Raw genomic sequence first — 14026 nt, 5'->3', positions numbered from 1 at the left:
AACTACATGTTCATTGTTAGAACTAAACTTAGAACCGATGCAAAGATACAACAGAACAAATGTTTTATTATTTAAAAATATGCTGCAAGCAAGTGCCTTTAAGATTCAGCAAATGATTTATGTAACGATCTTAGTGTGGCTAAGTATGTTAATTTCATTCAGAATATGAAAAGAGAGAAAGAAAAATGTAACTACAAATCCTTCAAAATTTGTATTGCCCAGCTTTAGGATTTAGTTCTCCTTTCCGACCTTGCATTCCATCGGGCAGATGGCTGACGGTTCACGAAGGATTTCAATTGGCCAGGACAATGACTTTCCGCCTTTATTGGGAGTCTTAAAAACATTGGAATTTTAGCTTAAGAACCCTCGATTCGGAATTCAAGCGCTATATCACTCAGCCACCACACCGAAGGCTAGAATTTACGGTGAGGCCAAAGGTTTGAATTGGTATCTATAAAATCGAGTTGATTTGATTTCCAAGCTCTGTACATCCACTCTGTACATCCACTCTGTACATCCCACTCTGTACATCCACTGCGACTATCGAATTAGAATCCATTCATCTAGTCATTAAAACCATTGAAGTCAGACGCTCAATGTGAGAACCTTTCGTCTGACAGAACTGAACATGCCAGAGGAGTTCTTTTGCCTCATTCCATCTGGTAGTTCCATTAACTGAGTTCACCCACAGCACAGTCACACGCAGACATGAACACGGTTCATAGAGGTGTGCCTGTGTGTGTGTGTGTGTGTTAAAGTCAGTGTGTACTTACGAGTATGTGTTTGTATGTATCGTGAGTAGAAATAGTTTTTAAATCTCAATGTTTATAGAATATGGTAAATGCTGCAGGTTTAAAATTGGAGTTTGGATTCGATTCCAGTGAATAGTTTTAGAAAGAACTGAAGTGAACCTCTGGCTCATCTTGATGTACCAGTTCCAGATTTATTTTCATTTTAAGTCACTGCTTCCCTCGATCAAATCATTAAACTAGAATACAAACTTAATACCCTTCCACTTTTGTTTGATGAAATATTTATGCTATGCAATAAATTTAAATTTGTAAACTGTGATCAGCTTTGAGCTTCACGTTATGTGTACCAGCTTCACGACATTGGTACCAGCTTCATGTTAAGTGTACCAGCTTCCCGACATTGGTACCAGCTTCATGTTATGTGTACCAGCTTCAAGACATTGGTACCAGCTTGACGTTATGTGTACCAGCTTCACGACATTGGTACCAGCTTCATGTTATGTGTACCAGCTTCACGACATTGGTACCAGCTTCATGTAATGTGTACCAGCTTCACGACATTGATACCAGCTTCGTGTTATGTGTACCAGCTTCACGACATTGGTACCAGCTTCGTGTTATGTGCACCAGCTTCACGACATTGGTACCAGCTTCGTGTTATATGCACCAGCTTCACGACATTGGTACCAGCTTCGTGTTATGTGTACCAGCTTCACGACATTGGTACCAGCTTCGTGTTATTTGTACCAGCTTCACGACATTGGTACCAGCTTCATGTTATGTGTACCAGCTTCCCGACATTGGTACCAGCTTCGTGTTATGTGTACCAGCTTCACGACATTGGTACCAGCTTCACGTTATGTGTATCAGCTTCACGACATTGGTACCAGCTTCGTGTTATGTGTACCAGCTTCACGACATTGGTACCAGCTTCGTGTTATGTGTACCAGCTTCACGTCATGTCTACCAGTTTCACGTTATAAAGGAAATATGGGTCTACCTCTAATTTTATTTTATTATTTAAGGAATATAATTTGAAAATCACTAGAAAAACCCAGTTCTGCCAACATGTGCTATTTATCAGACCGGGTAATTATGTCTTGAAGTTTTACCAATCAATTAAGTGGCTTTTCGATACTAAATATAGAAACACTAACAGGAATCACGGAAGGAACATGGTGTGTACATGTGATTCTGTTCCCAGCAATAAACCCAGATGTTTGTTTCGGTTAGGTTGTTACTCTTCCTAGAAATAAACCCAGATATGCGTTTAGGTTAGGTTGTTTATTTGTGTGTTTTCTGTTTGTAAACACAGCCTATGTGGGTGTCAGCAAACAATTTGACTTGTCATCGGATACTTGCTATTTATAGAGTGCCTGCAACTCAAGTCTAAGGGTGCGGTGCCAGTAGGCTAGATTAAGAATTGATTCTGATGGTCCTCTGCCAATGGGGGACAGGAACGGATGACGCCGCAGTGTACCGGAAGTGGCAGTAATCGATTATCTGTAAATATGTTAATGGGGATTTCCTTTCTTGAAGCTAATCCCAGTGATATTCTGTTTGTTTACACTTTGACTTTTAAGGTCCCCTTGACATTTAGCCCAGCACAAAATTCAATAAGAGAGAAAGAGAAGAGTAAGCGATATGAAGAAATGGGGTTGTTATGTAATGGTCTGGTCATGCGGTTTGCACGCTGGACTGTCGTTCAGATTCATCGATGGTCCCGGGTTCAAACCCTGCCCGCTCCCATCCCCCGTCGTCCCGCGGGAGGTTTGGACTAGGAAATAATTATCTTCAACTCTGAAGGAACATCCGAAACATATAAAATATTTTACAAACAACCGAAAGAAAAAAGGAAGAAAATGAAAAAGGAAGATTAGGAGAGATATCAAAGTAAAAGGACATAATAAACAGTTAAGAAAGTTATATTAAAGTATTATTGTTGTCATTCAGTTAGTACAAATTACTTGGTTACAAAGAAAAGTTTGGTACAGTGAACATTTATACTGACCATTGGGAAGACATAACTCTAGACCGCACTAGTGAGACGTTGACTTTAAAAGCTATGGACAGCAAAAAAGCTTGGGCCTCAGCTCTGGAAGAAAAGCGTGCGACACAAAATTATGGCCGGCTCCTCTACCACAAAAAGCGAAAGCAACCTAAACCTGCGCTATATGTGGACGGGAGTGTCTGCACAGTCACATGAACCAATGTCCTACGAGATGAACCCTAGTCGTTCTGAAGGAGGCCAACAACAAGTTTGATACTACAGTGCTTCAAAAGTGAAAAAATTATAAAATGTTGGTTTATTAAAATGCTTCCTGAATCAAGACTTCCTTAATGTGTACAACATTTGCTGCTATTCATGAATCAAGACTTCCTTAATGTGTACAACATTTGCTGCTAAACATGAATTCGCTTGCATGTTTGGAACTGTCCAATAACATGGAAACTTGATGACTTGAAAGTAACAGAGAATAGACATTCAGGGTTTGTTAATAAATAAAATAGAGAAGAGAATTGAGCACTAGAGTGTTATTAACTTTTCTACCTCAATGTCCAATAAAACTTTGTTTTTAATTATGCAAAGAACCGTCATAGGCACTAGTCGAACCGGTGAGTACTCGTTTTAACGGCGGATTACAACCATAACCAATAACCTCATATTGTAGCAGAGATCATTAAACTAGTAATACAACATCTGACTGACAGAAAAGCTGTACACCTTGTTAGGGCCGGCCCTGCCTAGGATCCAACTCTATTGGTACCTACACTTGATTCAAAACTTAAGTTCTCACTCTCTTTAGTGGACTAGAAACAGTTTGTTGAGCTTCAAAGTGGTTTTGTCATGGCAGAACACTTCAAATGGAAAACAAGCAAATAGAAACAAGAATACTTTATAACAACAAAGCTTATCTAAGCGAAGGAACCGCTAATTACTGCCAGTTATCTGAAAAAATAAGGCGTTTATCTCCTTTTTTGCCATATAAAACAAAATTAATTAATTAGTACTAAATGATAAATTAATTGGTTAAGTTTTGGATTGATTCGTGTCTTGTTATCAACTATGAATAATTATACCAAACTTTCAACTTGATCCGAGAATGGGAAGTGGGAGAAAAAAACGTGTCAATATATCCACATCTCTCATTAAGTGTCATTTTCCCCTCCTATTTAGAAATTAAACAAAATAATTAATCTCCAACTATTGATAGTTACTTTTTATTTATTGATTCATGTCTTGTCAGGTGTAAGTTGAACTTGTGCAAAGTTTTCACTTGACCAGAGAAATAGAAATGGGACTAGAAAAAATACATGTTCAACTTTTTACCAGAGAAATATAGAAGCTTTTAACAAAACGAAACGGTAGAAAAAAAATGCAATATAATAATAATAATAACGAAAATATAAGAATGTTATTCCTTACTTAGTCACTTAGTTCATGGATATTATTTAGTAAACAATGTCGAGTGACATGCAAAAGGTCAAGGCTAAGAGAATCGAAACCTGTTCTTATAATGTTATTTCAAATGATGACTCCAACACACGAGCATGCGCACTTGTGACGCACACAAACACACACACACACACACACACTAGACACACCGCGACTTGGACTTTTATCACCTTTGCCTTAAGGTTATTGCATGCGTTCGCCTCAAGAGAGCGATCAATCCCATCTCAGTGTAGATCTTCAACTTGCCGCTTAACAAGTTTACTACACAGTAGATTTCTAGGACCGTCCGGCCTTAGACATAGGCAAACTAGACAGCCGCCTAGGGCCTACAACTAGTGGGGGGCTCAAACATGACTTAAAAAATGTTTGACGAAAATTGCTAAAATTGGAACAGATCTCAATCATAGCAGAACAGTATGACTTGTCTACTAGCCTGGCTCTAAGTCACTACTGTGATTCAATTTCAAAATGCCGTACGGATCGATACGGGAATCGCGCTATTTGTATTCATTTTATTTGTTGATTTACATATAGATACAGGAAGATTTTCATTCATTGCGTAATTGTATTTTTCCATTTCATTTGGCGCCACCTAATTCATTGCGCGTAGGGCCTCCTATTACCTAAGGCCGGCCCTGTATAGAACTAACACACATATCGCAACCTTTTGTACATGATCACAGATTGCAATGAACGTAAGCCTCAGGTGTCTGTGTCAGGCTCTGTCCCGTCAATACCTGTTTCCCAGACCTTTGTAAGACAAGAATCCGCGCTAGTTAACACGCCAGCAAATGCCAACTCAAATTGAACAATGTATCTGTCTCTAGCGCTGAGCTCATGGGTGGTCAAGGCAATACGTCGTAAAAAAATTAAAACCCAACTTTGGCTCAGAAAAATAACTTAGTTAAACATGCCCTGTACTGATAACGAAGAATTTTAATTCCAACAAATTACTGCTAAATAACTACAAGACGTCGTCTTAAAAAAATCTGAGCATTAAGGAATGGCTGCCTGTTGTTGCGGTATGCACGCTGGACTGTAGTTCGGTCTTCTCGATGATCCCGGGCTCATACCCTGCCCGCTGCCATCCCCCATGGTCCTGCGGGAGATGTGAGTAGGACGTAGATTATCCTCAACTCTGAAGAATTATGAGAAACACGGAAAGCATGTTACAAACAAAACGAAGTTTATTGTGTTGCTGCCCCAGCCGTGGGATAATTGTATTGGAAATGTATTGAAAAGAAACCGAGCTCATAAAGACGGATGCTCAATCGACGTACAATTTAGTATTCCTTTAATTCAAAGTGTTTTGTAGCTCGGCTTGTATGCTGAATTAAACAAGACTCATGGAAGCTTTGCATAAGTTAAGACATATATAGCTAAGTGATTAGTGCGAGCAGGAAACAGAAAGGTTTAATTAGAAGATACAAAGGTAAACATTGTGGACATTGGAACCAGAGAAAGAAAGATACTTTCTTTCATTTCTTTAAGTCTTATTTACAATAGCAAGAAATGAAGAAGGTTAGAAAGAAGAAAGAAAGAATAAAAGTTAGACAAAAAAAGACAATCCAACAAATAAAAAAAAAAAAGAAAACGAGAAAAAAAAAAGATACAAAGGAAAAGAAAAGTGAAAAAAAAAAAAGTAGAAGTAGAAAGAGAGAAAAGAAAGAAAGAAGAAAAAGAAGAAGAGGAAGAAATATAAGTAAAAATACATTTAAAAATATCCGACTCAAAGGAGAAGGAAGATTTATCAACTGAAAAGGAAAAAAAAGACAAGACTGAATAAAACGAGACTGTATAAAGTAGCCTAGGTGACGATAGCCTAGGTGACGAACGAATGCAGAAATCAAATTATCAAATATTTTTTCATGATCACATTTAGAGACCCTCTCCTACTCTCCAACTAGTTGCCACCTGTTTTTTTTTCTAATGCTTGGCACTAATGCACAGTTACGCCCCTGCAGATATCGTCAATCCAAGATGTACGAAAACAAAAAAAAAAAACATTCCGGAATCGTTGTTCTGGGGATGATACCGTGTGACCGGAGCGCGTGCCACAAAACTGCTCTAAATGTCACCAGCAGAAGCTGTTTAGTTGCTGTCTCGCTGTTCTGATGAAACTCGGGAGTAAAACGCAATCGTTCATTTGAGCAGCACCAGACGAGAATGTCTATAAATCTTTGGAGGATGTCAAGAAACATTTGCCGCGTGTTTAGAGGCCAGCATTTAAGGGCAATAAACTCGACAGATGTTTGCAATACTTCCCAATATTTTTTTTTATTGAAGTCTAATTCAAATGGCTGGGGAGTGTACGCGTTGAATATAGAGTTATCTCTCCTGTTTTTATAACAATAGCAAAGAGAGATACGCAGTAATTTTTGTTTATATTCTTTATCGTCTGTTCTGCAGAAATGCCAAGAGATAGTAGTTCTAATAGCTCACCAGTACTGGAAGTGTAGACTAGACCAGTGCTTCCCAAAATGGCGCACAGAGAGCGAATTTATATATTGATATCAATACTTATTTGTGGCAACGGGTAAAAGGAGTTTTACCTGGCCAAGCATAATGACCACTGCCCAGCACAATGACCACTGCCAAGCACAATGACCACTGCCCAGCACAATTAAAAGTGACCAAAACAATGGCGCCTGATCAGCACACAGACCACTGCTCAGCACACAGACCATATTTATATCCAAGTAAGCAAACTAGGCATTCGTGAAGAGGTGTGGCTTGTAGTACAGCCACGTGATTGTGATTAAGCTAACTCATTATCCGGTTACCTCTGTAGAGGTGTGGCTTGAAGTCCAGCCCCTAATTAAGATTCGCTACCAAGTTCCCTCGAGTGGCCTCTAGAGAGTACCTATGTCCATCTTATCAATGTCTATCAATGAACTCTATGTGATGGACTAAACAAATAAAAGGGGGTGGGAGTTGTTCATCTCTACCCTTGTTACCTGTGTAGAGATGTGGCTTTAAGTCCAGCCCCCTTATAAAGATTCTTCATCAAGTAAAAAAAATCAGTTCCCTCATAAGGTGTGACCTCTAGACATGTTGACATCAGGCTTAATGTGGTCACTTGTCTATCTATGACAGTATGAACTCAATGTCATGGACTAAACAAACAAAAGAAGGTGAGGGCTAATCATCTCTACCTCTGGAGATATACCTGCACATCTAGACAGATGTCTGGTCAGCGTGACAGAGTTAAGGAATATTACATGTTAACTAGCCCACTGAAAAGTCAAGAAAAAAAAATTTAAATGTGTCAGCCATCGCTGCTATGTATGAAATGCGAATTTATAATGTAAAGTTTTGTGTCTCCGGCCGAATATCAAAAGTACTATCCGGTGCACCCCTAGTAATATTACAATATGTTAACTAAGAAAGACAATTTTTGTGTGTATTTTCAGTATCACGAAGTCGATTATATTTATAAAATGTACAAGAAATGTTCACAAAAAATATATAGGTAAAGGTGTTTTTTCTTGTCAATTAGCTGTTAAAATTAAAAGAAAACATTTATGTTTGTTTTTAAAGGCTAAAAATGCACTTTGTATGTAAATGTCACGCACATTTTTTAAAATGGACTTTTTATGCAGCGACTTTCGTGCAGTAGCGTAACAAGTAGCGGCAGAACATGGTACCAATCAGTTTCCTCAAAATCTTAAAAATAATCAGGTTAAATTATCTTTAATTTTGAAGGAACATCCAAAACATGTAGAACATTTTACAGAAAAAAAATATTTTTACAACGCCAAATGAATCTTTGAAACATATTACTTTTGACAATCAAAATAAAATCCAGTCTTGAATATTCCTTTTGAATAGGCGGATCCGACAGGGATCCGACTCCGACGGGGGCCGCCTCTGAGTTTGTGTGACAACACAAACTCTATTTGTAATCTTGTTTTTTAATTTATTCATGTTTTGTTAGCTACAATAAATTACTGTGTAGAGTTTCAACTTATTCCGAGAATGGGTGAGGGAGACATATCGTGTACAAAAATTGTGTACCAGTCAGACAGAGCGAGCTTATATAAGCAAATATTGATGTGACAAGACTACTAATTGAAGCTCTATATACTGGAAGTTTGTTTTTTTAGGTGTCATTCAAGAACAAAAGACAATTTTTGGAACATTTTGTTCGTTTCATGAACACATCAATAATGACCAGGGGAATTAGAAAATAGATTTTCTGTTTTTCAATTATCATAAATATTACGTGTTTCTTGAACTTTACCCTCGCGTATCTGAGGTAGCGATGTACACATTTTAGACTTTGCTCTGCCTTAACAGCAATGGTCTATACGTAACTTTCACTGCTGAATTATTATTAGATACAAGATTGTAAAGTATATAGTGTAAATATTGTTTTAAAAATGGTGGCCACACGCATAGAGATAATCGTGTGTGTAATTAAGATGACTCAGATCAAACGGGTCAGCGCTAAGGGATCGGTCAACGAGTGACGAGTGACAAAGGGCGACTATTGTATGATTGAGTCATTGTTAAGGAGATTGTATGACTGTGTCGTTAATAAGGAGATTGTACAATCGTATGATCATTTAGCTAATTATATCAATTTTATTATGTGTAAATTTTTTTTCGTAGTATGATAATGTGGTTTAAATACTAAGCAGATTGGAAATTACTGTTGCTTAATAATGTTTTTTTTTACCAGACTCTTTCTTCTAGAATACTCATTTAATCAACACCAAAATTATATCATATATTTTATGCATAAAACTAAAACTTATTAATGTTAATTGAGGACGGCTACACGAAAATTTGTAAAGCTTTAAACTCAGAATTCTTTTTACTTACTCAAAGATAATGTCACCACCTGAAAGTTGGTATCGTGCAGTAGATACCTTATTCAGATAGTATGAGTGTTTCATGTAAATCAATGATATCGTGCAGTAGATACCTTATTCAGATAGTATGAGTGTTTCATATAAACCAATGGTATCATGCAGTAGATACCTTATTCAGATAGTATGAGTGTTCCATATAAATCAGTGATATCGTGCAGTAGATACCTTATTCAGATAGTATGAGTGTTTCATGTACATCAAATATATGAAGGTGAATATCTCATCAATATCTTATAATATGAACATAATGACAAACTAAAATAACCTGGTGACAGACAAGTTATAAATTATTATAAAAATAAGCATTATTGTCTCCACCATAAAAAAGACATTAAAATTAAGATATAAATATTCGAGATATTTATTGTGTATCTGAATACCACGAAAGCAAGTGTGCATAACTACTCATTGATATGAATATAGCAACTTATAGTATACAATATAAAAGCTCTTAATTTTTATTTCCAAAACGTTTCAACATGGCGACACCTGGGTAAAAGGATAATCACAGTTGTTTTGAGGTGTCAACCTTGACCTTTAACTAAGCAACCGATATAGATACTGCACGGCTCCGGGAAGATAAAGAGGCAGTAGTCATAGTTTTTAAATTCTTTAATTAAACGCAGCAAGTTCAAAAAAAGAGAGTCGGGGAGGGGGGGAAAGAGACAGAAAGAAAGAACGAAAAGTGAGAAAAAAAAAGAGATCGACAAAGAGAAGATTGGTGAGAATGTAAAAATAATGAGAAAGCGTACCATGATGAAACATATTAAAAATGGCAAAAAAATAAAAATAAAACTCTTTTAAAAACAAATCTTATTTAAGGGAAGAACCGCTAATTACTACTATTGACTTTCAAGATGTCTAGGATTAGATACCTTTCCTCTATATGAAACAAAACTAATTAATTACTACTTAATGATTACTTCATTTGTTAATTTATTGATTCGTAAATTGTAATCGATCGATAATGAATAACTATAAAATTTCAACTTGAAACAATAAGGGGAACTGTGAGAAAAAAAACGTGACGAAACGTAATAAGGGGTATAAATCCATATATACATCACATTTCATAAAGTAGGCCTTATTGCACTTATTTTGATATCAAAGAAAATATTTAATTACTAATAATTAATTAAAATATTGATTAATTGTTTTAATGGATTCAAGTTTTGTAAGGTACAACGATTAACTGTGCAGAGTTTCAACTTGTTCTGAGAATGGGAAGTGGGAGAAAACTCTTATTTAAACTTTTTACCAGACAGACAGACAGACAAAGTCGATATAAGCTTTAAAAAGAGAAATAAAGAGAAGTGAATCAGAAAGGACGTCAGTGTGTGGATTGAACGAAAGATTAATAAAGTCATTAACGAAAAGTTTAAGCCTCTGGTCATTAATTACTCCCAAAGACTGCTGCTAACTTAGAAAGAACTGGTCTAGATATGTGAAACTTTGGTAAACTTACAAATTCTCTGCAGTTTCACTAGACCTCTAAAACAATGGTCAACTTACCATCAAATCTATGGAAATGTTAACTTAGATCTAGTATGTTTGATAGCAACCAGCCTAACAACTAGTCTAATAACCTGTCGTATAAGCCATTATTACAACCAGCCTAACAACTAGTCTAATAACCTGTCCTATAAGCCATTATTACAACCAGCCTAACAACTAGTCTAATAACCTGTCCTATAAGCCATTATTACAACCAGCCTAACAACTAGTCTAATAACCTGTCGTATAAGCCATTATTACAACCAGCCTAACAACTAGTCTAATAACCTGTCCTATAAGCCATTATTACAACCAGCCTAACAACTAGTCTAATAACCTGTCGTATAAGCCATTATTACAACCAGCCTAACAACTAGTCTAATAACCTGTCCTATAAGCCATTATTACAACCAGATGAACAACTAGTCTAATAACCTGTCCTATAAGCCATTATTACAACCAGATGAACAACCAATCTGAAAAACGAGACTTATAAGCCAGTCTTACAATCAGATGTACAGCTAGTATCACAACCATCTGACAACCTTCTGCTATTCAATGATACATACAATTACACAACGCCATCTTGCAGTGTCCGAGACTTCACTTTCAAAAAATGTGTTTTCAGCTAGGCCCTGGGACTTAAGTCTAACCGGCACTCGAGTCTGTCACATGAAACAGCCAAAGTGACAAACCTCTTTAGTGTTTGGGATGCAGTCGGATCAGAGTCAAAATGAACTACCATGGCCAGCTCAATAAAACAGAGTTTTGGGGGACGGGGGTGGGGGCGCAGGCGGAGCGCCAGGACTTGGCAAGTCGTGGAAGTCCATAGATATCCCATGAAATGTTTGTTTTCAATAACGATCCAGCGAACTTCCCCGTTTCTGAAATCCAAGAAAGTGCCTCATTGATTTTTTTTCTCTTCTTCTTCTCTTCTTCCTCTTTAGAGTTCAGAACTCTATCAATTTCTGATAGGATTCCCCTAATAACTGTTTCTATGTGTGACAGAGACACAGACATAGCGAGGAAGGGGGGGGGTGATGAATTAACACACAACCGGAAATTATTTCCAGGAATTTGCTTCTTCTTTGTATATTCTATTTGAGCTTAGGTTTCTTCATTTCATTGTCAGCAAAAGAAAAATACGTCACCGACATTTCCATGTAGAGTTAATACTGACGTTTAGGAACTAGCTTCAAGTCAACAGAAAAACTCAAAGGAAGCTTAAACTGTCTCTATGATCCACCAACAAAATGGTACCAATTTATCACACGTCATTTGTAATAAACAACAATATAGGAGAGGAAGGTCTTATAACACTATAGGAGAGGAAGGGTCTTATAACACTATAGGAGAGGAAGGTCTTAAAACACTATAGGAGAGGTAGGTCTTATAACACTATAAGAGAGGAAGGTCATATAACACTATAGGAGAGGTAGGACTTATAACACTGTAGGAGTGGAAGGTCTTATAACACTATAGGAGAGGAAGGTCTTATAACACTATAGGAGAGGAAGGGTCTTATAACACTATAGGAGTAGAAGGTCTTAAAACACTATAGGAGAGGTAGGTCTTATAACACTATAAGAGAGGAAGGTCTTATAACACTATAGTAGAGGAAGGTCATATAACACTATAGGAGAGGTAGGACTTATAACACTATAGGAGAGGAAGGTCTTAAAACACTATAGGAGAGGTAGGACTTATAACACTATAGGAGAGGAAGGTCTTATAACACTATAGGAGAGGAAGGTCATATAACACAATAGGAGAGGAAGGTCTTATAACACTATAGGAGAGGAAGGTCATATAACACAATAGGAGAGGAAGGTATAGATATAGATATAGATAAAGATATAGATAGATATAAATATAGATATAAATATAGATATAAATATAGATATAAATATAGATATAAATATAGATATAAATAGATAGATATAGATATATAGATATAGATATTGCTATAGATAAAGTTAAAGATATACACATACACATACATATAAATAAACATATAGATAAATTAAAAGATAAAGATATAGATATTGATATACAATAATGGGGTTTTCAATTGGGTATGAAATCTAAGAAACGCATTCTATTCCATCTTACATTCTATCCTACCTAGATCTATGTAATGTTGACAGTCCCACACACAAGAAAATAAAAACCTTTGGACTTACACTAAGACACGCATATAACATCAAGACAGAAAAAACAAAACAAAAAAAAAAGCGCCAACTAATGAATATCAAGCAACAAAAAGCTAATATCGACTTTATGCCCATGGCCCATCAATGAAGAGTATTATTTCAGACAAATAGAATCAATATGAACATGTACCTACACTGACTTCCCGTGAGTATGCATGGTTCAGACTCTTATGCCTTGATCATTTAGTCCACACTGAGCAAATGGATGACATCAGGTCACGCACAAGTAAATATCACTTAAACACGCGCCCCCCAAAAGGTTGTAGTCCATTCCCTCCCAAGGTATTTTTTTTTCTGAATGTCTTCTTATTTCACAGTTCAGTCCGAACACCTCCCCCCCCCCCCGCCCCTTCCGCAAGCACAACCTTTCTTTCATTATTTGACACCTTTCTAAGATGGCGGCATATGGCCTTGTGTTCCTACCAATCAATATATCCACGTTTTAATATCAGGTCTTACTTTTTGCGTCTGTTTGTTTTTGAAAGAAATGTCGCCTAAGCCTCCTCCCCCCACCCACCCCACTCTCCGTCTCACACTCTGACGTAATGTCTCTATTTAGATTCAAAGTACGAGATGACTGCCATATGCCTCGCGCCTAACAGAGGCAACCCAAAACTAAATGAAACCATGGGCATGTACACCTTTAGTACCTAGCCCTGCCTTCTTCGCAAAGAGCCCACATTTATCCTTGAGCCCCTCAGTTTCTACTCTACTCTTGTTCCTTTCTTCCTTCCTTGTGTGGGGTTGGAAGAAATGTTCCCTAATCTCCCTACCCCTCCCCCAATACACACTGCATCACCCCCCCCCCCCCTTTGCCTCGTTGCATATTGAAATCTGACTTTTGTAGTTTTGCAAGTCTATTGGTTTCAGTGGATGAACTCAGTAGACGCTGGCAACAGATGGTTGTACCTGACATCAAAACTCACACGCACACACACACACACACACATCCTAATTTTATGAGTAATTTTGGAACTCTTAAACCTGGAGAGCAGCTTGAAAAAGAAATTTATCCAAGATCAAAAACAAAATCCATGCATCAACATGTTCGCCTCAAGACGCTGTTTATTTATTTCACTTTTTTTTTTTAAAGACTCAAGCAGATTAACCTTAACTATTTGTGTATATTTGTGTGTACCTAAACAACTTGTGTATATGTGTGTGTACCTAAACAACTTGTGTATATGTGTGTGTACCTAAACAGCTTGTATATGTGTGTGTACCTAAACAGCT

The 14026-nt window shown here is 37.0% G+C and overlaps 1 protein-coding gene across 4 annotated transcripts in view; it reads right to left on the bottom strand.

Moving 5' to 3' along the window:
* The window catches only part of LOC106066852 (innexin unc-9-like), a 181379-nt gene that overhangs the window by 109792 nt on the left and 57561 nt on the right, over positions 1-14026 (bottom strand). The window contains exon 1 of one of the 4 annotated variants that reach the window (XM_056013838.1): positions 12928-13083. The exons of the other annotated variants lie outside the window; for them this stretch is intronic. Coding sequence (XP_055869813.1) covers positions 12928-12950 — 23 coding nt within the window. The 5' untranslated portion in view covers positions 12951-13083. Of the gene's footprint in view, positions 1-12927; positions 13084-14026 lie in introns of those variants that run through there. 4 annotated transcript variants of the gene reach the window in all.

The sequence above is a fragment of the Biomphalaria glabrata genome, chromosome 16, assembly GCF_947242115.1.
Source record: "Biomphalaria glabrata chromosome 16, xgBioGlab47.1, whole genome shotgun sequence".
NCBI lineage: Eukaryota > Metazoa > Mollusca > Gastropoda > Planorbidae > Biomphalaria > Biomphalaria glabrata.
Note: the sequence above shows the minus strand (reverse complement) of the source record. Positions and strands in the feature narration are given on the sequence as shown.